The following is a 26,416-nucleotide window of genomic DNA, read 5'->3' on the forward strand; positions in this document are numbered from 1 at the left end:
AGGCTACCAATGCTGCCACTGATGGCGGCGGTGGCCATATGCCTTCTTGGCTTGGTGGCTATCCCTCCTGGCTTGGCCAGCCCTGAAGCTGGGCTTGTGGGTGTTTTTTGCCAGCCATGAGGAGTAGGAGATCCAAAGGCCCAGCCAGGGCACAACTTGCCTCCCCACAGATCCAGAAGGCCAGCAGGAGCTCAGCCATGTAGGTGGGTGTCTGTCATGGAGGCACCTGGTTGCACCCCCTCAGAATTTTGTGCCTGGGGCTGCTGCTCCTCTGCCCTCTGCACGCTATTCTACTACATACCCCTCTCAACCCTTCACCCAAATAAGCAAGCACCATTATTGGAGTTCAAGGACACAATCCAGTCAGTCAAAAATACTTCACAGACAGGGGTGTGAAGCAAGGGCCAGTGAGGGGCGTTTCCTGGGCGTTTCTGAGAGGCAGATGGAGAGGCCTGGATGAGGCATTTGGCTCCAAGGCCTGTCCTCCATCTCTGGTAAGACCATGATGATGGCATCTGCTCTGCAGATGTGTTTCGGGGGGCAGGGAGCATTTCACACCAAATATTCTGCAACACACACGCCATCTATCTTTATCTCCATCTTTCTATATATACATCTGTACAGACTCAGCCATCACACCCACATTTCCGCTCCAGTGCACTCCTATAGGAAGTATGAAGGTGCATTAAGGCTCTGATTTAACCTGTCAGCTGTAGTCTTGAACTGTGAGCCACATTTTTTTTCTTACCTGTGAAAGCTTAAAAAAAGATCTATTCAAACATGAAACAATCTCAACTCCACTTTAAGATTAGGCTGTATTGGGGGGGGGGGGGCGCACAACACAATGAAAGCAACCCACATGCTCTCATTCCCAGTCTTTTACTTCTTGTCTTTTATTCTTCCTTTGCGTTATTAACAACCTTATTTGCTGAAATCCATGTGTGGGTGGGGGAAACCCCTGACTATCCTGCTGAGCTTTCCCCCTTGAGCTGAGCTTTGTGCCTTTCAAATTGGTGCACTGTAACCAATCAATCCAGCCACACTGCAAAAGATCTATTCACTGGGGCCTCACCTCCCATCTGCGCATTTCCCTCTAATTCTTTGCCCATTACATCGGCTCCTCTAGGCTATTATCTTCCAATGATTCATTCCTGCTGCAGAAAATAATAAGGGAAAATGTTTCCTTCCAACAAGCCACTATTGATTTACTTATTGATAACACGCAAAGCCTTTTTGGTTTCAGTAGCATTCTGGGTTTGTTTCTTTTCAGTTCTCAAGCCCTGTTGCCTCCACCAGGTGGAGAGGAGGGGCTGTAGCTCAGAGGCAAAGCATCTGCTTTGGATGCACAAGGTCCCGTCTTCAAGCCCCAGCAACTCCAGGCAGGGCTGGGAAAGAAATCATGAAGAGCTGCTGCCAGTCAGCATAAGACAAAATGGAACAATGGTCTGAGTTGATAAAAGGCAGAGACCTGTGTGCCTGTCCATGTGGTAGCAAAGAGCAGGATCACCACTTCAGTCCTCAACATCTCTAGGTAGGGCTGGGAAGACTGCCTGCCTGAAACCCTGGAGAGCCACTGCCAATGCAGAGTTGACGGCACAAGGCTTTCGTTGATTGAGAGAGAGCTGCATTAGACTTGGTTCTGCTCTTTTATACATAGAATCATAGAACTGTAGAGTTGGAAGGGACCCTGGGGATCATCTAGTCCAGGCATAGGCAAACTCAGCCCTCCAGATGTTTTGAGACGACAATTCCCATCATCCCTGACCACTTGACAGATTAGAGAACCGGGCCAAAACAAACAAGATGAATTTTAACAGGGAGAAATGTAAAGTATTGCACTTGGGCAAAAAAAATGAGAGGCACAAATACAAGATGGGTGACACCTGGCTTGAGAGCAGTACATGTGAAAAGAATCTAGGAGTCTTGGTTGACCGCAAACTTGACATGAGCCAACAGTGTGACGCGGCAGCTAAAAAAGCCAATGCAATTCTGGGCTGCATCAATAGGAGTATAGCATCTAGATCAAGGGAAGTAATAGTGCCACTGTATTCTGCTCTGGTCAGACCTCACCTGGAGTACTGTGTCCAGTTCTGGGCACCACAGTTCAAGAAGGACACTGACAAACTGGAACGTGTCCAGAGGAGGGCAACCAAAATGGTCAAAGGCCTGGAAACGATGCCTTATGAGGAACGGCTAAGGGAGCTGGGCATGTTTAGCCTGGAGAAGAGGAGGTTAAGGGGTGATATGATAGCCATGTTCAAATATATAAAAGGATGTCACATAGAGGAGGGAGAAAGGTTGTTTTCTGCTGCTCCAGAGAAGCGGACACGGAGCAATGGTTCCAAACTACAAGAAAAAAGATTCCACCTAAACATTAGGAAGATCTTCATGACAGTAAGAGCTGTTCGACAGTGGAATTTGCTGCCAAGGAGTGTGGTGGAGTCTCCTTCTTTGGAGGTCTTTAAGCAGGGGCTTGACAACCATATGTCAGGAGTGCTCTGATGGTGTTTCCTGCTTGGCAGGGGGTTGGACTCGATGGCCCTTGTGGTCTCTTCCAACTCTATGATTCTATGATTCTATGGTCCTATTAGCTAGGGATGATGGGAGTTGTAGTCCCAAAACATCTGGAGGGCTAAGTTTGCCTATGCCTGATCTAGTCCCGTGGTTCCCACAGGGGAGCAATTTGATTTTTAAGCGGGGCAATTCGAGCTTGTTTAGACCAAGTTAACAGCCCTTTAGGCTTCCTCCACGTGAATAGTAGTTCACTTTTTGAATAATAAGAATTATAGGTCACTGGGGGGGGGGCAGGGATCAGGATTTTAGAGATGCTTAGGTGGGGCATGGCCAAAAAAAGGTTGGGAATCACTCATCCAGTCCCACCCACCTGCAATGCAGGAAAATGCAGCTGTCCCATAGGGAGATTGAACCTGCAACCTTGGCATTATCGGCACTATGCTTTAGCCAACTGAGCTACCCAGACTCATACAGGAGCCTTTTAAGTTGTTTTTACTCACGCTTCTATACTTGTTTTTGATGTTTGTTTTTGTAGCTTGCTTTGAGCTCACCTTTCTGTGGGGAAAGTGGCTAATAATAATAATAATGTTCATCTTGCTGTTTTCAGCTTCCTAGTGTGACTAGCTTCCCTTGCATTTTACATATGTGTGGCATACGCAGAGGGAAATGGTGTCGCCATAGTAACTTGCATCCATTTCTCGAGCTGCAAAGCATATCTCCTTGAGAATAGAAATGCAGAGCGCATTTTCCCATTGCTGTAGAATGTATTTTGTCTTCTCGTAACAAACTTATCTTATTAGGCCAAACTCCCAGTGTCCTAGATCTCTAATTCTGTGATTGGAATCCCACTCCATTTACATTTTCCATCAGAGACAAACCACAGTACATGATTTGGTATGTGCTTAAAACTGCATACCAAACTGCAGCCGTGTCTATTCTGTATCACCAACTATATAACTATAATACCAGGCCTGTGTTTATTATGAAGGGGTGAGGGGAGGAGAGCAACCACACAATACAGGCAACATAAAATATGCGTAAACAATGCATATTGGATTATTACTCAACTAAAGATTTTTCAATAATATTCATATATATTTATGGTTACAGGTAACCCCCCCCCCCATAGCGTGCAATATTTACCGTACTCAAAAGTAATTCTCACTGAGTTCAGGCTAACTTCCTTCCATATAAATGTACGTAGGATTGCAATCTAAATCTACTCAAGGTTGTTTTTGTGAGTCTGCATGGACCATTATATAGATTTAGTCAACTATTACCTTTCATAAGCTCATTAGTTTGTGTGAACTGTTTTCCAGACCTGTGAAAAGAGGCGACAAAGTGGGGATGGCAGCTACTGGATCAGCTGGCCTCAGTTCTTGCAAAATAGCCAAATTTGACACGACATTTTCCCCACAATGGGTCCTTGGTGTAGAGTATGGCCTCATTTGTTTGTAAGGGTAACCCAAACTATGACTTACCATGATGTATGAACCAGGCTCTGGTTTGTCTTCCCAAACAAACCACTAGTGATAAACCCCCCCAAAAAACCTTGGTTGCAGTTCATGTGTTGGATGAGACAAACTGCATGCCTGGGCTCACCTGTAATGCTTAGTATAAGGTAGCAAGGCAGCAGTAGGATGGGGGGGGGGGAGTAAAGGAGCCACAAGTTTCTCTCCAGGCACCAGCACACTTGCTTGTTCACGGCAAACCATAACTTGGTAATGTTACATGCAAACCGGCCCCATATTTTACTCTTTCCTTTGCACAGGTTATTCTTTTCCCATTTTGCTGAACAAGTGTGACAGGATGTGCCAAAATCAACGATCGTTAATGAGGCCCAGAACAGCCATAATCCTGTTACTGCCTCATGAAAGAGCATTTTACTATGAAACATTTTCATTTAATACACTGGTGAGACATCTTTCCTTTCAACTTGCTTTGCTCATCTTCATCAGGCCAGTAACTGCTATTTATTATTTATAGGGATCCTGTGCCTCCAGATATTGTTGGCCACCAGTTCCCATCACCCCTGGTCATTAGGCATGCTGGCTGGGGCTGATGGGAGTTGGAGTCTAACCACAAGTTGGACAACCACAAATTCCTCATCCTTGGTATAGAGATGCTGTTCTTCCATTGTCATTATCCTCTCTTGAAGGCAAAGCAATCCTTGCATTTCCAGTTAGGCATCATTTCCTTTTCCTGTTTTAAAGCAGATAATTTTTCATTTCCTCTAAACATGTGCTCCGAGGCTGAACCTTACCTTTTCATGAGTTTGGGTGAGCATTGTCTCTCCAAGTTGGACGATGAGTGCTTCACATGCATGGTGTTGTAGGAAGTGTGCGTATATTCATTTTCATCATTGTAGTCTGGACCAAGTAAAGTCCGAGCCCAAGTGCCCATGTCATAAGGAGGAAGTGTCCCTCCAAACTCTGAGGGCAAGCAGTCAGGGTGTATAAGCTGGTGAAGGCTATTCAGATTGTTACCATGAAGAAAGATCTTTGAAAAAAGAAAAACAGACAAGAACACAGTTCATTGGCTCTCAGTTTTTCCTGGCTGTTAAAATATTAAGGATACTTAATATTTAAACTTTTTCAAAGTTTGCCGAAGTACAAAAAATATTAGGGGGAGGGAATCTTTGAGGTGGGAGTGGAAAGTCCAAAGCAGCATGTGAGTTTGGAGCATGCTACATGTTCATGGAATGCTGAGTGATTGATAGAGTAGCAGAAATGGAAAACCCAGCTGTGTTGAGGGAGGAATGGCAGGGTCAGTCAGCTACAATGGCCAGTCAGTTAGCTACAAACAGGAGCGATCCATACTCCAACATTTTGCTGCAGGTCTGTTGTAGACACTAACATAGCAAAAATAAGGTGATGAGCAGCAACTGTGTTGGCTTTTGGTGGTAATTTTCTAGGTTATTCCAAGCTACTGGTTTTGATATCTGAAGGTTTTCACTTCCTATGAACTTTATCAGAGAGTAGGGCTTCCCATAGGATAAATCCCTTCATGTCTTAAGATGGGAAGGAGAATATCTGATGAAAATTCTGTTTCGAAGGCTATGAAAACTGCTGCCTGCTGATGTGTGGTCTTCACACAGCCATTGCCCCCAACACTATGGCATGGGCTTTCTGGCTGCTGAGATCATAAAGCACACCTTGCTAGTTCTTTTAATTAAAAAAAGGCAAGCCTTTTCTGTTTCAACATGCTGATGGGGCATTCATTTATTTTATTATTTATCATGGATACTTATTAAGGGTGTGCATCTGCTCTGCATGAACATAGCAAGGGGAATTGGGGGGATTTGAGGGTCTCCCCCCTGAGTTGAAGCATAATGTCAATTATTCCAGCTCCCCGCTGAGTCAGATTGGGATTCTCACAAAAGCTTCATGTCTGTCACTCTGTTTCTATCCTTTTCAACAATCAATGTTTCCCATATATCTCTGTGTTTCTCTAGCTCCAAGGCTTTGCAAGAAGTGTGGCTGCCCAAAATTGAAAGAGCTCTTGGTTGTTTTTTGTTAAAACCCACTCTGGAGGGACTCCTGTGCCTATAAATTTCATTTACTTTGGCTAAAAGGCTAAAAAAATTGTAGTCGTTTTTAGGTTCCCCGTTGTACTGAGTGGAAAAGCACAGGATTTTGTTTTATGCAGATCTGTTGAGAACTCGAAAATAGATCAAAGTGGAAAGTGCACAGAGCAACTCAGAAACACGTTGCAATTGAAAACACACAGACACACAAATGCAGATCTGAGATGACACTTGGGGCTTGTGCATACCACTCACATTTATATCCTTCAACAGAATTCCAAGGGGAGGGGGAGCACTAAAAACATTGGGAAAGCATATTGAAAATGCATAGGAGGATATATGGAATAGAAAATTTAATTGAGGATGATGATGATGGCAATAATGCCTGCAGGAGAGGCATTTAAACACATCTAAGGGACACTGGTACATTCAAAAGCCATAACTTGCTTTGGGGCCCTTATCAATATTCTTTAGTGGTCTATTATTGTTCATCTTATAATCCATGGAAATGATTCCCCTACTACTGTCTGGGCTTTTTATGTCAGTGTCCTTTCCTGTTCTTTCACTTTTATTCTTTTCCCTACATCTATAGTTTTTTGCAACATCAACCCTGCTGTGTGGGAATCCCATGCCGATGACTACAGTGTAGATGACGACAGTCAGGTCATGTATACACAGCATTGACCAGAGGAGGAATGACCGCTAGGAAGAGTGCAGAGAAGAGAAATGCCTGCTTCAGCACCAGTCCTGGATTTACGTATAAGCTAAACAAGCTATAGCTTAGGGCCTCACTCTCTTGGGCCCCCCCAAAAAATTAAAGGGAAAAACCCACTGGATGTACATTTCCAAAATACAAGATAAAAAATAAATAAACTAAAACCTACATACAGCAACAGTGTTTTGTGTTGTATAGGCTCCTGTGATGTAAGTAATGGGCCCCGCCGGCTAGTCTGCTCCCTAAAATATCACTGGTTTGCTCATTTCTATATATAGGGTGCCTACATTCTGCATGTGCAAATGGCTTTCAATACCTATTAGGTCCATAAATTACCATATAGCATATATTCAACACAAAAAACAGCGACAATTTGTTGTTGACAAAGTACAGCTGGACATATAAAGGGCCCCATTACTTTCAGTAGTTTTTGGCCTCATCAAACCTAAATCCTGCCCTGATCAGCACAACAGGATGCCTTCATTTTCCCCAGCTGCAATAAAACATATCTCTCCCTTATTGGTCTCTACAGCAATAGCAGGTGCTGTAACTCCAACAGCTTGACTTTACCCCGATGGTGCACTCTTCCCTTTTCTCTTGAGACAGACAGATGCCAAGGATGATGGTTGTTTGGGTGTATTCTATCAATTACATTTCTCCACTTATCTCACTGTAACAAAACAGGTTTTTTTTGGGGGGGGGAGTGTCAATTTGGGAAGCTTCTCTTTGCATTCCTGTTTGGTACCAAAAGTGTTGCTCTTTGCAGTTTTTCTCCTGGATTGGGAGTATGAAGTTCTGTCTGTAGAGACTTTCTTTGACTCCATCCACACTCCTTTCCTACGTCAATCAAGCATGCCTCTTCAGCTAGTTTTCTAGCCATTAGAGGAATTGCATAGGAAAGTACCTTCTTCAAGCATAGTTTTATGAAGGCTGTAGTAAAAATGGTATATAGTAGGAATCAATATTCCCAAGTCCTTTGCCATAATAAAGTCCTGCTTCTTCCCCAGCAGTGCTTGGAATTTGAATTATTTGGGTGACATCAATTATTCCCCCACCCACCCTTTTACAAGAAAAGCAATCTGCTGAGGAAGCAAAATGGGAGACTTCTCTCAAGATGTCTGTAATGCAGGGATGAGATGCCTTGTGGGGAAACATCTGGGAGCAGAGGCAGCACATGTCAGGGAGGGGCAGAAGGAGAGACAAAAATGGATGCAGCAATGTGTGTGACTCTTACAATTGTATGGGAGGCTCTGTGCCAGCCATGTAAAAACCAGAGGTTTCCTTACACACCTTCCCATCCTCTGTCCAGGCAAGCAAGAGGCATTATCACAGTTCAAAGACACATTCCAGCCAGACAATTCAAATTCACTTGAGGAAGGTACAGAGCACAGCTAGTTAAGGATGTGGTCTGAGGAGCTGGGGAGGAGAAATGTCCACATTCACACCATACATTTAAAGTGCTATGGTAGCACTTTAAACAGTCATGTCTCCCCCAAGGAATTATGGGAGCTGTAGTTTGTTATGGGTGCTGAAAGTTGTGAGGAGACCGCGTTCCCTTCATAGAGCGACAGTTCACAGGGTGGTTTAAGAATCAATCTCTCTTCTCAGGGAACTCTGGGAACTGTAGCTCGAGGGGGGGGTCTCCTAACAGCTCCTAGTACCCTTAGTAAACTACAGCTCACAGAATTCTTCGTAAGAAGCCACGGCTATGGCACATTAAATGTATTGTGTGAATGTGGCCAGAGAAGCCCCATAGCATGAGGTTCCCCTGCTCATCTGTAATGGGTAGGGCTCTTCAAACAGTTTCTGTGGGTTCCCCACCCCCAGTACTCTACCATAGCTGTGTGTGTTTATACTATAAAATGGTGTATTTCTTTTGTACACGATGAAAGGTGTGTTTTTCCCCCCCTTCTGGTGCCTGGCTTAGATTCCGAAAATAACTGTCTCCTGCTGAAATATTGATTGCATACGGGCTGTTGGCAAACTCCAACCGAGGCGTCAGCTCGCGCTGCCGTCCTGAGGCCATGCAAAGCAAAACCACACAAAGACAAAAGGAGGAGGCGCAGAAAGCAGGGACCCCCTTGTGCCACTGGGGGTGGGTGGGGGTGGGCTTGTGGCTTGCTTCGTTTTCTAATTACCCTTTTCCTTGTCTTGTCTTTGAGGAAGGGCTTGATGAGTGTGTACAGGGCATGGATGTACCAAGGCTGGTTCACAAAATGGACTCCTCCAAAGCGAGCAGGAAAGCTGTCCTGTGGAGAAGAGAGAAACGGAAGCCAATTAACAGAGGCAGCCAGTTAGGTAGGCAAGGAGCGGGTCTACAGGCTGGGCTGTTAATTGATGCATTAGGATCGACTACTTTGCAGCACAAACACACACACAGAGCTTCTGCTTTAACATTCTCTTAGCACTTGCACAGTGGGGCAGCTGCAGGGATGTGGGTGTGCAGTTTAAAGTCTCAGACTCATCCCCAGTTCTCTCTCTCGTGTGTGTGTGTGTGTGTGTGTGTGTGTGTGTGTGCATGTGTGTGCATGTGCATGTATCTTTCTTTGCAAGCAGTGCAGCATGAATGCGGGAGGGAGTGTGTTTTCTAATTCCCCATTGTGTCACAGAGCCAAGTTCCCATACACCTCTGTGAACACGGCTCACCTCTTCACCCCGGATGCCTTCCCTTCCCCCCTCTGCCCTCCCCCCAAGCCATCATTACAATAGCTGAACTTTCTGGGTGAATGAACTGCACATTATGAAGAAGAAGACGGGTGGAAAATGTTGATAAGTGAAGCTGTTGAGAGGGAGCGGCGTGACAGCACCATGGAAACTGACGCAGACAAGTGCTTGCTTTTGGAGGTTTTGTACAGATACCCAGCAAATTAGCATGCAGGTAGAGTCCTTTCTCCCAGAGTTGTCTGCAGTGGTGGATCCTATTTCAGGTATGCAGAATAACATGGATGAAAGACAGGGCAGACTTTTTCCGGGGTCATTTTCTATCATGAATTCTATTTAATCTCAACATTAGATTCATGCAGAATAGACAGGGAATAGACTGGCGTCCTCTGTCATTTTGAAACACTGATGCCTGAGTATATGTTGTAATTACACCCACAAAGAAAAACAAGTTGCCTGCTGTTGGAGAGCATTAGAGGAGCCTTTTTAGTGGTGGTGTTGTTGTTGTTGTTGTTGTTGTTGTCGTCATTGTTTTTTTTTTTTTTTTAAAAAAAAAGCTGACTGGCAAGGAACTGCCCCTAAAGCATGTTGTCAACTAAAATGCAACAGTGTTGTGACAATGGAGGAGCTGTGCATCAGGGCAAAGTGTGATGACGGTGAGTTTAAAAGGTTTTTAAATTGCAGCATTCTTTGTGAATATTCCCATCATTACCCCTGAGGGAAGAGGAGAGTATTTCTACATCAATTACTGTGGCATCTCTCATTGGCAGGAACAGGGCTTTGCTAGAGTCCCAGTGGGAGTAAATCAGCACAGTTTTGCAAAGAGTCAATGGTAAGTTACATTTTGCTTGAAAGCCTGCAGCTCTCTATCTCCTGAGAGCCGGGGACAGAGAGACTGCCACACACATTCATTCGTGTATCCCAGGCATTGGCAAACTCCGGCCCTCCAGATGTTTGGGACTACAATTCCCATCAACCCTAGTTAACAGGACCAGTGGTCAGGGATGATGGGAATTGTAGTCTCAAAACATCTGGAGGGTTGAGTTTGCCTATGCCTGTTGTATCCCTTTGGACGCATGGAAAGCTGTGCTGACTGGTGGCAGTTCTCCAGGATTCCAGACAGGAGTCTTTCCTAGTCATGCCTGGAGGTGCCAGGGATTTGGAGGTGCCAACTTGCAAGGGAGATTTGGGGGGGATGTCACATGTGTGACATGTGCATGATGCGTGATGTTCCATCACAACCTCAGGAGGAGCCAGGGGTGGAGCCAAATGCAGCAGCAGCATGGCTTCAATGGCTAGCGTCTTCTCCTCTCTGGTTCTCAGCTGCCTCATGCTCCTCCTACCATTGCTGGCAGCCAGGGGCTGCCTCTCCGCTCCTTCCCCTCCACAGCAGCAGCAGGAGGAGCTGGTCACTGAAGCTACACTGTGCTTGGCTCTGGGCTTGGTCTCTCTGCCTCCTTATTTTTTTGAACATTAGGGGGGCAGCCGCCCAAATAAAAAATATTCGGGGGGGAGCTTGGCTCCCAGGAGTTGGCAGCCATATAGGGATCGAATCTGGGACCCTATGCATGCAAACCATGTGACCTACCTGAAGGAGCATCTCCAGCCCCATCATTCAGCCCAGACACTGAGGTCCAGCTCCAAGGGCCTTCTGGCAGTTTCCTCCCTTCAAGAAGTGAGGTTACAGGGGAAACAAGCAGAAGGCCTTCTCGGTAGCCATGTCCACCCTTTGGAACACCCTCCTGTCAGTTGTCAAGGAAATAAACTATTTGACTTTTCTAAAAGTCATCTGAAGGCAGCCCTGTATAGGGAAGTTTTTAATGTTTGATGTCTTACTGTGCTTTTATATTTAATGGAAGCTGCCTGGAATGTCTGAGGCAACCCAGTCAGATGGGTAGGGTAGAAATAATAAAATTATTATTATTACCATGTGAGTAACAGGCCCCTTCTGCAGCTGGATGCCCAACGAGCAGCTTACAGGCAATTTCTTATGGATTCCAAGAGTTTCATAACAATAAAAGCTAACAGGGTGCTCTGGATAGCTTACAAAAAATTTTAAAAACTCCAAAACTCTAGACATACTTCCACTATCTCTCTCCTCACATAGGCTATCATACAAGGAAACCAAGGCAGTCTCAGTGCCTAAAATGTGCCTGAACCACAACTGGATCCAGAAAAGAAGACTTATTAAAGAGTGCCCGGAGTTGGTCAGTCACCACTCTCTCTAGAGTTTTGCATAGGAAAGGGACATGTGCAACCAGCCTACAGCTGTTAAGATCTTCTGGGTCCAAAGAAGGTTTCTTAAGGAATGGCCCCACTACTGCCTCAGAGGGACATTTATTATCTCATTGGCCCAGCTGGTGGTCCCATCCCTACAAAATGTTATCAGCCACAAGGGAAAAGATCAAGAACACAATGGTTCCCTGCACCTATCAAAGTACCTTATCCACATTCTTGAGTCTTATCAATTGAAATTCATCTACCAACACTTGACCAGGCAGCACTCTGCACACTACTGGAAACTGGCCTGCTAGGTTCTTATAGATATAAGCAATTTCATCCTGAAAATGCCTTGCAAATAAGCCACAGTGAGCTGCTGAGGTTTCTACCAATCCACCTCCAATATGTAAAAAGTCCTGTACCAGAATGGAGAGATTCTTCGCTGCCATCCTTTTAATAAAAGCTGCAGACATGTTATACCACTGTTAGACTAAAACACAGCAAAAAAGGTAAAGGTAAAGGGACCCCTGGCCATTAGGTCCAGTTGCGGACGACTCTGGGTTTACGGCGCTCATCTCGCTTTACTGGCCGAGGGAGCCAGCGTACAGCTTCCGGGTCATGTGGCCAGCATGACTAAGCCACTTCTGGCAAACCAGAGCAGCACACAGAAACGCTGTTTACCTTCCCGCCGGAGTGGTACCTATTTATCTACTTGCACTTTGACGTGCTTTTGAACTGCTAGGTTGGCAGGAGAAAACACAGCAAACCATTTCCCAAATAACACAGTACAAATGGAGAAATCTTTACAGAAATGCTACCCCAGTAAAGTCTGTGGAAACATTTCTAACTATAAGCCTTAGAACAGGCATAGGCAAACTCCGGCCCTCCAGATGTTTGGACTACAATTCCCATCATCCCTAACCACTGGTCCTGTTAGCTAGGGATGATGGGAATTGTAGTCCCAAACATCTGGAGGGCTGGAGTTTGTCTATTGCTGCCTTAGAACCTACATCTCCCCTTCTTAGTTTCTCATTATAATGGCCTAATGTGATTTAGCCAACTCACCATTAACAGGTGTACTGTAATTAATTTTCTTGCCTGATTGTTTTGAAAAAACTTTGAACTTGTGTCTTGTTCTATCATGGAGGTTCAGGGCAAGAAGCAACAGGTTCAATTAATTAAGTAAAATGTATTCATTGGAAAGAGTTACTCCACCTTTATTGAAAAGGCAGGTAGCAACACCAGCATTAAAAACATCAAAGCATTAGTGAAACAAAAAAAAAACCCTAAACAGTTAAAAAAATGGCAGGATAAAACCTAACCTATAAAAGTATAATTATAAAGGCAACAGATGAAAACCAAACATTAACTTCTGGTGGATATTTTAGTAGATATTTAACCAGGTGGATATTTAGAGGAGAAGAAATATAATGTGGTCACCAACTAGGTTTTACCCAAAGTAAACCTATTGAAATTAATAGACCAAAACTTGGTAAGTCACCAATCACAGAGTGGCTAAATTATACTCAAGAGTTAAACCCACTGAATTCAATGCTTCAATCCTGAGAATGACTTGGTCAGATAGTAGCTAATAAAAATAAGCATTTGTTTGAAGTAGACCTAGATATAATTTTTGGATGGCATTATGGGGTTCTGATTCTACAGTGGTATATAGAATACATCGACAAATTAGTTGAAGGCAAAAAAAGCTTTTGCTTCATATGTGTGAACTACGTAGACCTTTCTTTGTGACTTGAGCCTGTCCCACTCTCTCCCCCTTCTCAGAGAGAATGTGAGATGGGCACATTGTATCTCAGTAGGGGAAAAAAGAATTAAGGCACAGGGAGGTGGATGGTGGGGAGGAAGGACCCTGCAAACGCAGTAATTTGTTATTTCACTGTCTAGGAGCCGTGGAGGTTTGCTGCTCACATTACTCATTTGTTTTCTGATTTCCCCAAGGTTCTTTTTGCTAACTTGGGAAGTAAAGCCATTACGTGTCAGTATTTCTCTATTCTCCCCACTGCCTCCAGCAGCACATTCTCCTTTCTTGTAGAAGCATGTTGCGGAAGCCTAATGCATCTTTGTTGCCAAATGCTAAAGATACTAACATGCAAAGCAAGAAAGTCATTTCTTAAAAGCTGCATTAGAGCCAGTATACTTATTGCATCTTCAGATGGCCCCTGAACAAAATCGACAATAGTATAGCTGAACCAAAACTATTTAGGGCCAAGCAACAGACTGGGTTAAATGTGTTGTTTGGTGATGTTGTTCAATTTTTAATTAGCAGCTGAAGGTGGGCCTGACCCCAAGCAGATGGCAGTCCACACGGAGGGGGCATTTAACCTTTTCTTCCTGTGCTGTAGCCTTTGCAAAGCAAAATTGCTAACTGAAGCGTTAATGATTGAAGCATATTCCCAGGAAATGCCGCAGTGCAATACCGCTTGTATTAGTATAACAGTGATAAAGTTACCATCCTCTAAGATCCAATGCAATCGAAACAATAACTTTTAAAGATTAAAGTTCTTCTATATTTAGGAAGGCATTAAAATCACAAATTGAAATATTTAAATCCCCAAAGACTGTCTTGCTCAACACACAAAACATGAAAGGCAAAGCTTCTTGCCTTTAAACACAACATGCAATCTTTTCATTTAAGAATTTATGGCTTTCCAAGGCTACTAAGTGTTATATCCGGCATAGGCAAACTCAGCCCTCCAGACGTTTTGGGACTACAACTCTCATCATCCCAAGCTAACAGGACCAGTGGTCAGGGACAATGGGAGTTGTAGTCCCACAACATCTGGAGGGCCGAGTTTGCCTATGCCTGTATTATATCCATACAGTTTCTCAAAAAGTTCCTCTTGGTTAGTGGATTCACTTGCCGCCATATGATTCCAGTGCATGCTGACTGCCTTGGTCCCAGCTGATTTATTTCCAGGACATGTGGTGATAAAACATTTCTAGATTGTTCCTCCTTGGCCCAGTAAATCCCTGTGCCATTCTTTATGTGCATGAAGTCCATTTGTGTAAAGAACAGCACAAGAATCACTTGCAGTAATGTGAGCAATTGCCCCAGACCCAAACTTTTTCTGTCAGCAGGTTTATTTTCAAGCTCCAGTTTGCTGCCAAACAATGCAGGCTGGAGCTTTGCTCTACAGGGGCAGGACCTGGTGGTGCAGTTGAGCTGGTACCTTGCCATTTAAAAGGGCAAATCCAGGATACAAATGAATTTGTTTATAGGTGTCACAAGACTGCCATTTTGAACAGGATACTTCGGTATACGTTCATGTTTTTGTTTTAAATATATCTGCACTTTGGGGTGTTTTTCTAAATTGTTTTTCTTGCACATCACCTTGAGATGTGTGTGTGTACGATGTGATTAATAATAATAATAATAAACAGTAATAAACAATAATATGACTAGTTTTAGCCTAAAATTTCTGCCGAGAGCTGGATTCCCTCCCCTGTAAAAACTTAACATTGCACAGCATGTCACTTTAAAAAATATAGCGTGACTCCAATGTAAACCTACATACCTTGGCTTGCACCCAAAGTGAGGCAGCAAGTCGGAAACGTTCAGACCAAGAGTGAAATCTAGCTGTCGAATAAATCCCTCTGTATCCCTATATGAACCAGTATATACAGTCTCTGTATCCCTATATGAACCAGTGCTGCAGATGTAATAGTAACAGCTTCTAATTACACTGAGAAAAGAATCCTACACCATTTTGAGCCTGGGTTCATTTTTGACACCCTAGGTTAGTTGGTTAGGTGATTGTAGCTGGCATAGTTCAGTGCTGACAATCTGGAAGCATCTGTCCATTAAAAAAATCGTAGTAGTCAGAACTAAAATCAGTACTCAGAACTGAATTTTCACTTTGCTAGTCTCCAAGCATAACCGCTATCTTCAATCTCGCTCCTCGCTTAGAAAACAGATTAAATAATAGAGAGCTATAGCAGAATCTGTGTTAAGTTATTTTTCCACTTCATAAACTCAGCTGGAATACCGTATTTTTCCCTCTATAACACGCAGATTTTTTCTCCTAAAAAGGAAGGGGAAATGTCTGTGCGTGTTATAGAGCGAATGTGTGGTCCCTGGAGCCGAAAAATCAGGCAAAAATCAAATCGCCAGGCAAAAATCAAATCGCGGCGCTTCACGGAGAAGGGAAAACTGAAAAGAGGAAGCGGCTGCTTTCCTGCATTCTGCCTCAGGGTCTTACTGCCCACCCTCCTCTGTTTCGTTGCTGTGTTTGCTGAAACGGAACAAAGAGCAGGGAAAGCCCCTCCCCTCCAGGCAAGCTCCGGTGCTGCTGGGGGAGAGGGAGAGAGAGGGGGGAAGGGAGAGAGAGAGGGGGGAGGGGGAGGGAGAGAGAGAGGGGGAGGGAGGGAGGGAGGGAGGGAGGGAGGGAGGGAGGGAGGGAGGGAGGGAGGGGGAGAGGGGGAGAGGGGGAGAGAGAGAGAGAGAGAGAGAGAGAGATGGCTGGCTGGCTTGGGTGGGGGAAAACTTTTGCCTTTCTTTCCTCCAACCGGTTAAATCCCTCTCCTGCATTCTTAGCCAGCTGCTTCTCTGCACACCCCTCTAATGTCCCTTCTTTGTTTTTCCTTCGCTCCCCACTTAAAATGTGGTTACAAAGCATAGATCCACATGGATCCTCAGGATCTTTGCATTGGGTCACCCCAAATTCACCATCAGATCACATAGCATGTCCATGGCTACAGCCTGCCCCCCCCCCCAAATCACGCACCCACTGTTGCCTAGGGCTGCAATGGTGCAAAAACGTGGTTAAAAAGCATGGATCCACATGGATCCTCAGGATCTTTGCATTGGGTCACCCCAAATTCACCATCAGATCACACAGCATGTCCATGGCTACAGCCTGCACCAAAAAAATCACGCACCCACTGTTGCCTGGGGCTGCAATGGTGCAAAAACGTGGTTAAAAAGCATGGATCCACAGGGATTCTCAGGATCCTTGCATTGGGTCACCCCAAATTCACCATCAGATCACATAGCATGTCCATGGCTACAGCCTGCACCAAAAATATCACGCACCCACTGTTGCCTGGGGCTGCAATGGTGCAAAAACGTGGTTAAAAAGCATGGATCCACAGGGATTCTCAGGATCTTTGCATTGGGTCACCCCAAATTCACCATCAGATCACATAGCATGTTCATGGCCACAGCCTGCACCAAAAAAATCACGCACCCACTGTTGCCTGGGGCTGCAATGGTGCAAAAACGTGGTTACAAAGCATGGATCCACAGGAATTCTCAGGATTTTGGCATTGGGTCACCCCAAATTCACCATCAGATCACATGTCTGTGGCCACAGCATGAAGCCCAAAAATGATACATCCACTGTTTCATTCAGAATGTTTTTTCCCTTGTTTTCCTCCTCTAAAAACGATGTGCGTGTTATGGTCAGGTGCGTGTTATAGAGCGAAAAATACGGTAAGTTGGCCTGCACCAGGGAATTATCATTTTTAATCCTTTAGCAGAAACACCCTATAGATTTTTCCACTGTGTTTGTTTTCTTGTTGTGTTCAGTACATAATAAACTGAGCAATTAACAATTGTTTCTCATAATCATTCTTGCAATATAATGAGACGTCCAGGCATTCTGTTTATTTTACAGTTGACAGATGAGTTAAATAAAGTGAGTTGCAGAGCCAAAGTACTTGCTCAGGAAGTTTTGATCTGCCTTTGCAAAATAACAGTGTCCTATTTTATGATCCATCAAAATAAATCATAGCCTTGAGATTTCTATAGCTCTCTCTAGAAATCATATATACTGTGTGTATATATATATATAATGCTAAGTGTGCCAATTTGGAGCTCTCTACATCAGGGGTGGAGAAAATGTAGGCCTTGACCTAATTTCACGGTGGGGGGGGGAGCCTAGAGGGAGAGGCGGGGAATGTCAGGGAGATAATGGGAGGAGGAATGGAAGGAGGAAAAGGGAGAAGTGTTTGCCAATAAAGCCCTAAATGACTTAAGTTAGGATATCTGGAAGACAGACTCCTCTATACAACCCTGCCCAGAGGTGGGGGGGGGTCATTTACAGAGAGCCTGTAAAATCACCTACCAGCAAAATAAGTTTTGTTGGTGGGAATGTGAGGTGTGGCTTTTTCCGTGTCAGCCCTCTGCTGGTGGATCATCCAGCTGAAGGAGATGAGCCTAGCCCTACCCCAATTCCTGGTGCCATTTTGGCAGGCAGTGGAAACTTTCTTATTCTGTGTGACTAATCGCTTTTAATATATATGAGAAGATTTAACTCTGCCACTTTGGGTTTTCAAGGTTTTGGTTTTAATTTTTGTAACTAGGTGGTGTTTGGTTTGGTTCTTTCATTCTTGTGGGCCTTTGTTAGGCCCAAAAGTGGTATTAAAATCTCAAAAATAAAATACTGTATATCAGAAAGGTGTCTGCAAGCGATCAGTTCAGATCTCTAGCATAAGGGATATTTCCTGGCAGCCCAGTGAGTGGAGAAGAAAAGGCGGGGGGGGGGAGAGAGAGAACACAAGAAGAGCTTGCTAGATGGGGCAGTGGCCCATCTAGTCCAGCTACCTGTTTTCACAGTGGCCAATCAGATGCCTGTGGGAAACTGGCAAGCAAGACCTGAGCACAAGAGCACTCTCCCCTCCTGAGCTTTCCAGAAACTGGTATTCAGAAAAGAACGTGACCCCACCAACATTTAGGTTCTGTTTCAGCAGTACATATTTTTTTTAACCTCCACAGTCAGAGGCAGTATGCTTCTGAGCACCAGATGTAGCAGTTACAATCACACAGATCCTCCGGTACATATCCTTGTATTCAAGGACACATAGACCAAGGCCAATATACAAAACAATGTCAAAGGCACTCCTTTAGAAGTAAGGCTCATGCTTGAGAGATGCACAACCTGAAATGGTGTTGCAGAAAAAAAAATCCATTCTGAATATTCTCCACTGTTGCCTTCACTAACGGCCACCAACCTGAATGGTTTTAAAAGGGTTACTCTGTGTGCTGCCAACAGCAATGGAGGAGACATTTCTCTCAATATCAGCTGCTGGGGAACAGAAGTCCTGATGCACTTAGGTCCTGGTTCTGGTGGGCCACTGCAAGAACAGGAAGCTGAACCAGATAGGTTGATCCAGCAGGTCTCTTCTTCTTAGGCTTCCTAACAGAATTATAGAGCTGGAAACCACATCATCTGGGAACGATGGCTACCTTCATTGTTCTCATTCAGACAAGGCTGTGAAATGAATGCTACTGTTGATTCAGGATCTCGAGTCTTCTTTTAATTTTAACCTCACAATGTCTGCAAGCTAGTAAGCTTCAGGGTCATTGTAACCTATTAGCTTTCCATTGCTCATTTAAAGTCATCAGACCAGCAGCAGATAATTATCTCAGAGAAGTGACATTTCTAAGCCAAACCAGACTATCCAGGGAATACCAACAACCCTGGAGCCGATTTTGCTTTTCTAATTTACTCCTTGTTTGCTCTGTCATCTTGTATTGTGCAGCATTAAGGACAAGGAGAAAAGTATTAGTGTGGAAAGGGAAGAGACATTTCCACAGCTACCATGTACTGTATCTTGTTCTCTGTTAAATTAACAGGAAGGGTGTAATCAATAGACCGAATCTCCTGAGGCTGATTTGATGCCCAAATTACGTTTTGGTTGTTGTTGTTGTTGTTCTAAAAAAAATTCATTTTAGTTCAATCCACTGTTCATGCATTCACATTTCAATCCTACTTTTATACTCATTTATGTTGCCACATAACTAGAAATGGCTGGCACCAAATACCCCCTCCACCCCAAAGAAAAGCAGTGTTACTGCTGTTCCCTAGAATGATCCAAAGGTAGGGACAGGTGGCTCTGAGGTCAGGGCTGCACAAGCACACCGACAGAGCCAATCCAATTCTTACCTGATGGTAATAACATTTTGGTACATTGGTGATTAACAACCCCAAGATACAAAGTAGCTGACAGGGAGTACTCCAGATGTTCTTGGACTCCAACTGACACCACCCCAGACCACCGGCCACTTTGCTTGGGGCTGATGGGAGCTGTAGTCCAATAACATCTGGGGTGCACCAGCCTTGAGACCCTGGTGCAAAGAGTAGCAACCAGGTTGAGACAGAGAAAGAATAAAGGTGCACAACCAACGAGGGGTCACATTTTGCAAGCAACTGGAAGGATAAAAGCAAAAGCTGTGTTTAAAATGCTTTCTTGGTCATTTGCGAGTCTCTTTCAAAATGCACTGTGCCCTTGAGGCATGTTATCAAGGGGATCCATGCCATTTCTATGCCACTTCTATTGTGCATTTTCATGACCCTGGGCTTGGCAGTATCTGTACATCCAAGCATGGGAAAGTGAGCAGCCAGGGACTTCTCCCAAAATGTCACAGAGAGGATAAATGCCCCTAGCTTTGGTTAACATAGATAAGTACAACAAAACAAAACATAATTATGGAAGGCCTAGTGGCACTTGCCTTTCATTTCACAAAAGCCGGCTGACTTAAAAGCAACAGTCTCTCTCCGCCTCTTCTTGGTTCGTGCACACGCATTATACAGTATTGACTGATGGAATGGGGCTTGTGTAGTAATCCATTACATTCAGAATTAATTGAACTACATACTCATGGGCAAATTGATTCAAGTTAAATAGAAATTCATCTGAACCATTCTGTGCCAACCAAACTGGGGGGGGGGGGAGGGGACAGAGCAAAAAAAATCAGCAGCTCTAAATGATTGCTGCAAGAAACTTGGGTGATAAATAGGAAATATGCAGATACCCTACATACGTGCACACAATTTTTGAACACCCAGTTACATGTGTATGGGGAAGCTGGCTAGATCAGGTGTCCAGATGTGCAAACGCTGCTATTTACATGGTATTTACATTTATATGCACACAGGGAAGTGTTTGCCCTACTAAGCAGTGGTGGCTTCAATCTTTAAACTACTGCCTAATATGCAAGACCCTTCCAAACCTCTTCCACCCCAGAGAGCTGAAAGTATCCATCTTGAAGATATGAGAGTAAGGACAGGAAGCATCATTTCTTAGGGAATGGCTCTAACTCCATGGTAGAGCACATGCTTTTATTCTGTTTGAAGCCCTGATGAGCTGCCAGTCCCTGAAGATACTGGGCTGAATGGTCCAATGATCAGACTTATACCAAGCTTCCCATGTACTAAATTCTGCTCTCACTCCAACTTGGCTTCAATATGGACAGCATCAGAGCTTGGTCTCAGCAAATCCTGGGTGTGCTTAGTTTACTATCCTCCTTTGGTGTGTATACTATTGAACTTTCTATGCCAATTCATCACCAGTGGCCACTAGCTGGAAATGGGCCACACCCTGGCAGATTAGATCATCTATTGATTGGACTGGATTCTGTCTTTGTGTGCTGCAGAATTTTATGACACCTACAGCTATCTGTTTCTACTGCATGGCCACCTTGTCTCATTATTTTAAAAATATTGTTCTTTCTCTCTACTAAGGGTAGCTCTGCTCACCCATGTAGGAAAAACTTCATGCATATGATGTATTGGAGTCTGATGCATGATATCTTAACCCTGTCAGGGCCAGCTCTACCATTAGGCAGAGAAGAACAACTAATTTTGAATGTCATGAAAGAGCAGCCAATTGTGATCTATATGTAGTAGTATCGGTTTGTGGTGGTAGTTGCATTTACAAGAAGGAAGAGAGGTGCATGTGAAATTTTCTGCCCCACTTCCCCAAATAACTTGGCTAGCCTGAAGTACTATGTACATTGACATGGGCATAGGCATAGGCGAATGCTGCTCTGCTTTAAGCAGCAAAATGTCTTCAGCTAAGCTCACAATAACTTTGTTAGATGTTAAGATGACCCAGGATTCCTTGTTGTCTTGCTGAAACTGACAGAGGGAGCCTCCTGATTTTGTGGGAAGATTCAAGTGCATACCTGGAAACTGAGGCTCACACCACAAAAGTAGGTTAAAGTGTTTTGTTGCCCTGGTGCTTCAAAAAAGAAAGAGCCTTTTGGAAGATAGAAAAGTCATGGGGAAATGCCCTGAAAATGAGCGAATGATTAACAGAAAGACATCTAAACACCCCAAAGCAAATCAGGATGAATGCTGGTTGTCATATAAACTCCCCACAAACGAATCAGAATAAAAACCAAACATAATCCAACCTTTGTACAAGTGATGAGTGCTCAATAAATAGGTCATCTATTCTAGAGGAACTCTAACACCATCACCCCTCTGTAATTTACAACAGAAAGAGGTACACTGAACAGTGATGCCTGAAATCCTGTCTTTCTGAAATGTAGAAAGTTATGCTTTTAGCAAAAGAAATCCCTGTGGTAATAAGCAATATCCTGGGTTCTTTCATATTGCAAAGAGAGGAACATTCTTCTGAGCCCTTTGACTCCTCTGAGAGGCAGAGGACAGCAAGCTGTGTTCCATCATTATAACAAAATTCACCTTCATAACCCAATGGCATGACTTGTGTTTGGACACTAGAAGAACAACCTGTCCCTTTGCAGTGAAAATTTCAGGCAGAGATTTAGAACCTGCTTGAAATGTCTGCAAGGAGAGGCTCACTGTGACTAGTGTGCTATGATATGATTCCATTTCCACCCTTTGCTATGATGTTTAATATGGATGTATAAACTTGACAGCTCCTTACTGTGCTTGTAGTTGCAGTTACAATGCTGGCCATTCAACTGATAAGACTTCCAGTGGTGATGGCATAGCAATAGACAGAGGGAAGGTGCCTTCCTATACCTTCCTTTCAGTACTGGAAGTGGACGGCATCACTCAGGGAAGACTTCCCCTGCTGATGGCCTTCAGATGTTTTGGACTGCAAGTCCCTTCATCCCTGGCCATTGGCTGTACTGGTTGAGACTGATGGGAGCTGTAACCCAAAATCTGAAAGTAACCAGGTTGGAGAAGGGACTCAGTGAATTCCACCTCACACATCTTGGTTCACACTGTTCCACAGTGTGAAGGTTTTACATGGGGGGTAAGTTATTAGGCTGGTATTAGTCTATCTTCAAGAAATCCCCCCCCCGATGAATTTTCATCATAGAAAGTTCAGAAGAGAAAACTGCAGCAAGTCTGCCAATATACACACCATCCTTACTGCTTTTGTGACATCAGTATCTCTTCCCTTCCCTCTTCTCACACCTCTTAGCATGATTGCAGATGGGGCACTGGCAAGCTGCTAATATGCACTCCATGCTGGTAAATCATACACTGTTTGACCATTCCCTCTGATTGCTGTATTCATGTACCACAACCTTTGAGCATTTGTTTAGAACTCGGAAAACTACGTGCTCCTTTTCACTGACATTTGCAGAACAATATCAAATCAGCATCTACTATATATTTTGACTGTTCGCTATGCATTTGGACACTTTTAAAGATATGGTAACCAAATCAAGGAGCAGGTTTTTGTCTGTGCCTTTCAAAACTGCAATGGTTTTTTAATTTCTTAGAATTCCTGAGCAGCAGCAGGAACAATTTTGTGGTGGCTGGTCAAAAAATAAATGGTTATACATGATTGTTATTCAATATTCCAAGAGGTCATGGGGGTGGAAACAGGAGAGCAAGCACCCATGCTTTCATTGGGCCTCAGCAAAAGACAGCAACTGCCAGGCAGCACAAACAGGTGTGTGTGTGTGTGTGTGTGTGTGTGTGTGTGTGTGTGTGAGAGAGAGAGAGAGAGAGAGAGAGATAGTATGTGTGTGTGTGTGTGTGTGTGTGTGTGTGTGTGTGTGTGTATAGGCACACTTACTATTGATTAACCACTAGGAAGTGGACAGGAAATAAACTGAGGGGAATGGAAAGCATTAAATATATTTACAGTGGTACCTCAGGTTAAGTACTTAATTTGTTCCGGAGGTCCGTACTTAACCTGAAACTGTTCTTAACCTGAAGCACCACTTTAGCTAATGGGGCCTCCCGCTGCCGCCGCACCACCGGAGCACGATTTCTGTTCTCATCCTGAAGCAAAGTTCTTAACATGAAGCACTATTTCTGGTTTAGCGGAGTCTGTAACCTGAAGCGTATGTAACCTGAAGCGTATGTAACCCGAGGTACCACTGTATAACTTTTTGCCTTTTTAGTTTAATCTGAACATTACCTCTGTTGTCAATGTTCCCTTTTGATTCCCTGGTTCTTGTCTACCCCAATGTTCCTGGACATGTGTCATTTTTGTGGTCAACTTTCTCTTGAACAAATAAACATGACATATTAACAAATGAAGGCATCTGGTATTCGGACTTAGGCACACACCCTTTTGCCCATTCAAAATGCCAGTGAGTAACTATGCCACCTTTGCAATCACATCTCCAATGTTTCGTTAAACAAAAAAAGTGTGCCCAATATTCATATCAACATTCAGGTTGATGAACAAAACTACTGGTCAAAGAACCCAGCTCTTTCTCTTAGCTTAAAAGTTGAAGGCAAAAATACAAAGCATCAAATGCATCAGATAAGTATGCAGCGGGTACTTTCTGGTTGTTTGGTCTTAGAATCATTTTGGAGCTGTTGGCAACCATATGCAGTGACCTTAATCTTTCACCAAAGTAACTGTGCATACTCAAAGAACCATGTAGCTGATGCAATTGAACAGTATGACTCATTCCCTTTTCTGACTCAGAAATGACTTTGCAATGAATTAGATAAACTTTTTTTAAGGACACTTAATAGAACAAGAACCTACTGTAACAGGGGTTATTAATATGGTGCCTGCAGGCACACATGTGCCCCACAGAGGTCTTCTCTAGCATCCTGAGTGTCCAGGTCTATCGCCCAAAATTAGGCTTGACAGATACATCCCATTGGAGCCAATATAATAGGTTGCAGGGTATGCTTGCCGAGTGTGTGTGGTGCCCACAAAAGTTAGGAACATAGAATTGTAGAGTTACAAGGGACTTCAAGGCTCATCAAGTCCAATCCCCTGCAATGCAGGAATCACAGTTAAAGAATCTTGACAGATGGCCATCCAATCTCTGTTTTAAAACCTCCAATGTAGAAGAGTCACCACCTGAGGGAGTCCGTTCCACCATCCAATGATTTCTTTCTCCATCTTGGAAATGTGTTGTGGATTTGCATCTTCTTCTGTCCTCAATTTCTGCCTTGTAATTCCTGCTGGGTTCTGGCATTCCAATTGCCTCTGGTCCTTTAACCCTCATCTGCTTGATTCGTTGCCTCACCTCCAGTCCATCCATGACTATCTCTATTGGCAGTCTGAAAGCTAGGCCAAGGCTGCCCAACTACTCCGACAAGGTCTCATTTCAGACATGAAGTCTCTGTAGCCTTTCCTAGGAAGGTCCAATAGCCAGCCAAAGGAAATAGTCCATAGCCTGAAATGGTCCACTGACAAGAAGACGTTCCAAGCTGAAATTCAGATAGTTCACTACACAGAGGAACCTCACACAGACCTGATATTTCCAGCTCCCTGCAATCCTCATGTAGTTGGACTGCTTGGGGAAAGAAAATTTGTGAATTTCTGATCTGATCTGATCTGCATCTCTCAGACTAATGTGCAGATCAGAACTTAGTTTCCACCAGCTTTCCCAGATGCTCTGGTGCAGATTTGGCTCAAAAACAGAAACACGATACATTAAGAAATAGGTCTTTTGGGAGAAAATAGGTTGAGATATAGGTATTGAAATATGTATTTATAAACTCATGTGATAGTGGCATGGACCTGATCTGTCTATCCCTGACAATCATCTCCACTACCAGTAGCAGCCTGTGCAAGAGGAATCTGGTAAGTCAGCAATTACATGCTTGCTTGGTACTGAGACAAACCAGGCATCCATCACTGCCTCCTAATAGGAACAGATCAGGGTGGTAATTCTTCTTTCCTTTCAGCTTGCCACCACTTCCCACTAGCAAATTATCTCATTGGCTGTGGCTTTAATACCCATTTATTTTGTAGCTATGGAATTCCCTTTCCCAAAGAGCAAGTGTGGGGGAAAGCTGAGGCCTTTCAGGTGTTGGGCTAGAAGTCCCATCACCATGCTGGTTGGGGCTGGTTGGAGTCAAACAACATATTGAAGGCCGCAGATTAACTATTCTTGCCACAGAAATAAAACTGGTCCCTACAAACACTGCAATCTTTTCAGTGACAGGTTGAAATCAGACATTTAAAGCATTTTATTTGTTGGGTGATATGATTGGCATCAGCTTGGCTGCAGGAGTTGCCAGAATACAAGATGCCATCCAACTGCCTTAGGGACTCCACTCCAAATTTGTGTGGGGTTTACTCCTTGGCCTTTTCTTCTTCCGAAGATATCCTGCAATGCAGCAGAATTTCCCTTCTCCTAGATGGGCTATCTTTCCAGGTTCCCACCTGCCCCTCACTTTCCTCTTCAGGATGTTCAGAAACCACCTTCTTGACCTTTGGACCCACTGCTGGTCTCGTCTGCTCAATCCACCTGAGCCTGTCTTCACATGAAGGGGAAGCCCCTTATCTGGCAGATTATTAATGTTAAATATAACAGACCAAACGACCCTGTTGTTTGTGTGACACAATTTTCTTTCTATTTTCTGCTTCTGCAGTAGAGTTTGTATTGTTGTGGAGCTATTGCTTTATCTTTAAATTGAACCAATTTTATCCAAAAGTTATTTGAGAAGGAAGAAACAATTATGGTTACGCTACCATTTGGGCAGTTCCTTTTCAAGGTGCCATCGCAGCAGAACAATGGCAGGCTGCTCTTTGCCGCCTACACACTGCAACCCCTTCTCAAGTACATCTTTATAAAGAGAAGGCCTTGTTATTTTGTATGGGGAAATGCG

The 26,416-nt window shown here is 44.0% G+C and overlaps 1 protein-coding gene across 1 annotated transcript in view; it reads right to left on the bottom strand.

Annotated features, from left to right (window-relative positions):
- The window catches only part of CLVS1 (clavesin 1), a 73,234-nt gene that overhangs the window by 5,545 nt on the left and 41,273 nt on the right, over window positions 1–26,416 (bottom strand). Inside the window, exons 4-5 of the mRNA XM_081874622.1 lie at window positions 8,894–9,004; window positions 4,778–5,013 (exon numbers count right to left, since the gene is read on the bottom strand). Coding sequence (XP_081730748.1) covers window positions 4,778–5,013; window positions 8,894–9,004 — 347 coding nt within the window. The remainder of the gene's footprint in view (window positions 1–4,777; window positions 5,014–8,893; window positions 9,005–26,416) is intronic.

The sequence above is a fragment of the Podarcis erhardii genome (genome assembly GCF_964252035.2).
Source record: "Podarcis erhardii genome assembly, chromosome: 8".
Classification (NCBI taxonomy): Eukaryota; Metazoa; Chordata; class Lepidosauria; order Squamata; family Lacertidae; genus Podarcis; species Podarcis erhardii.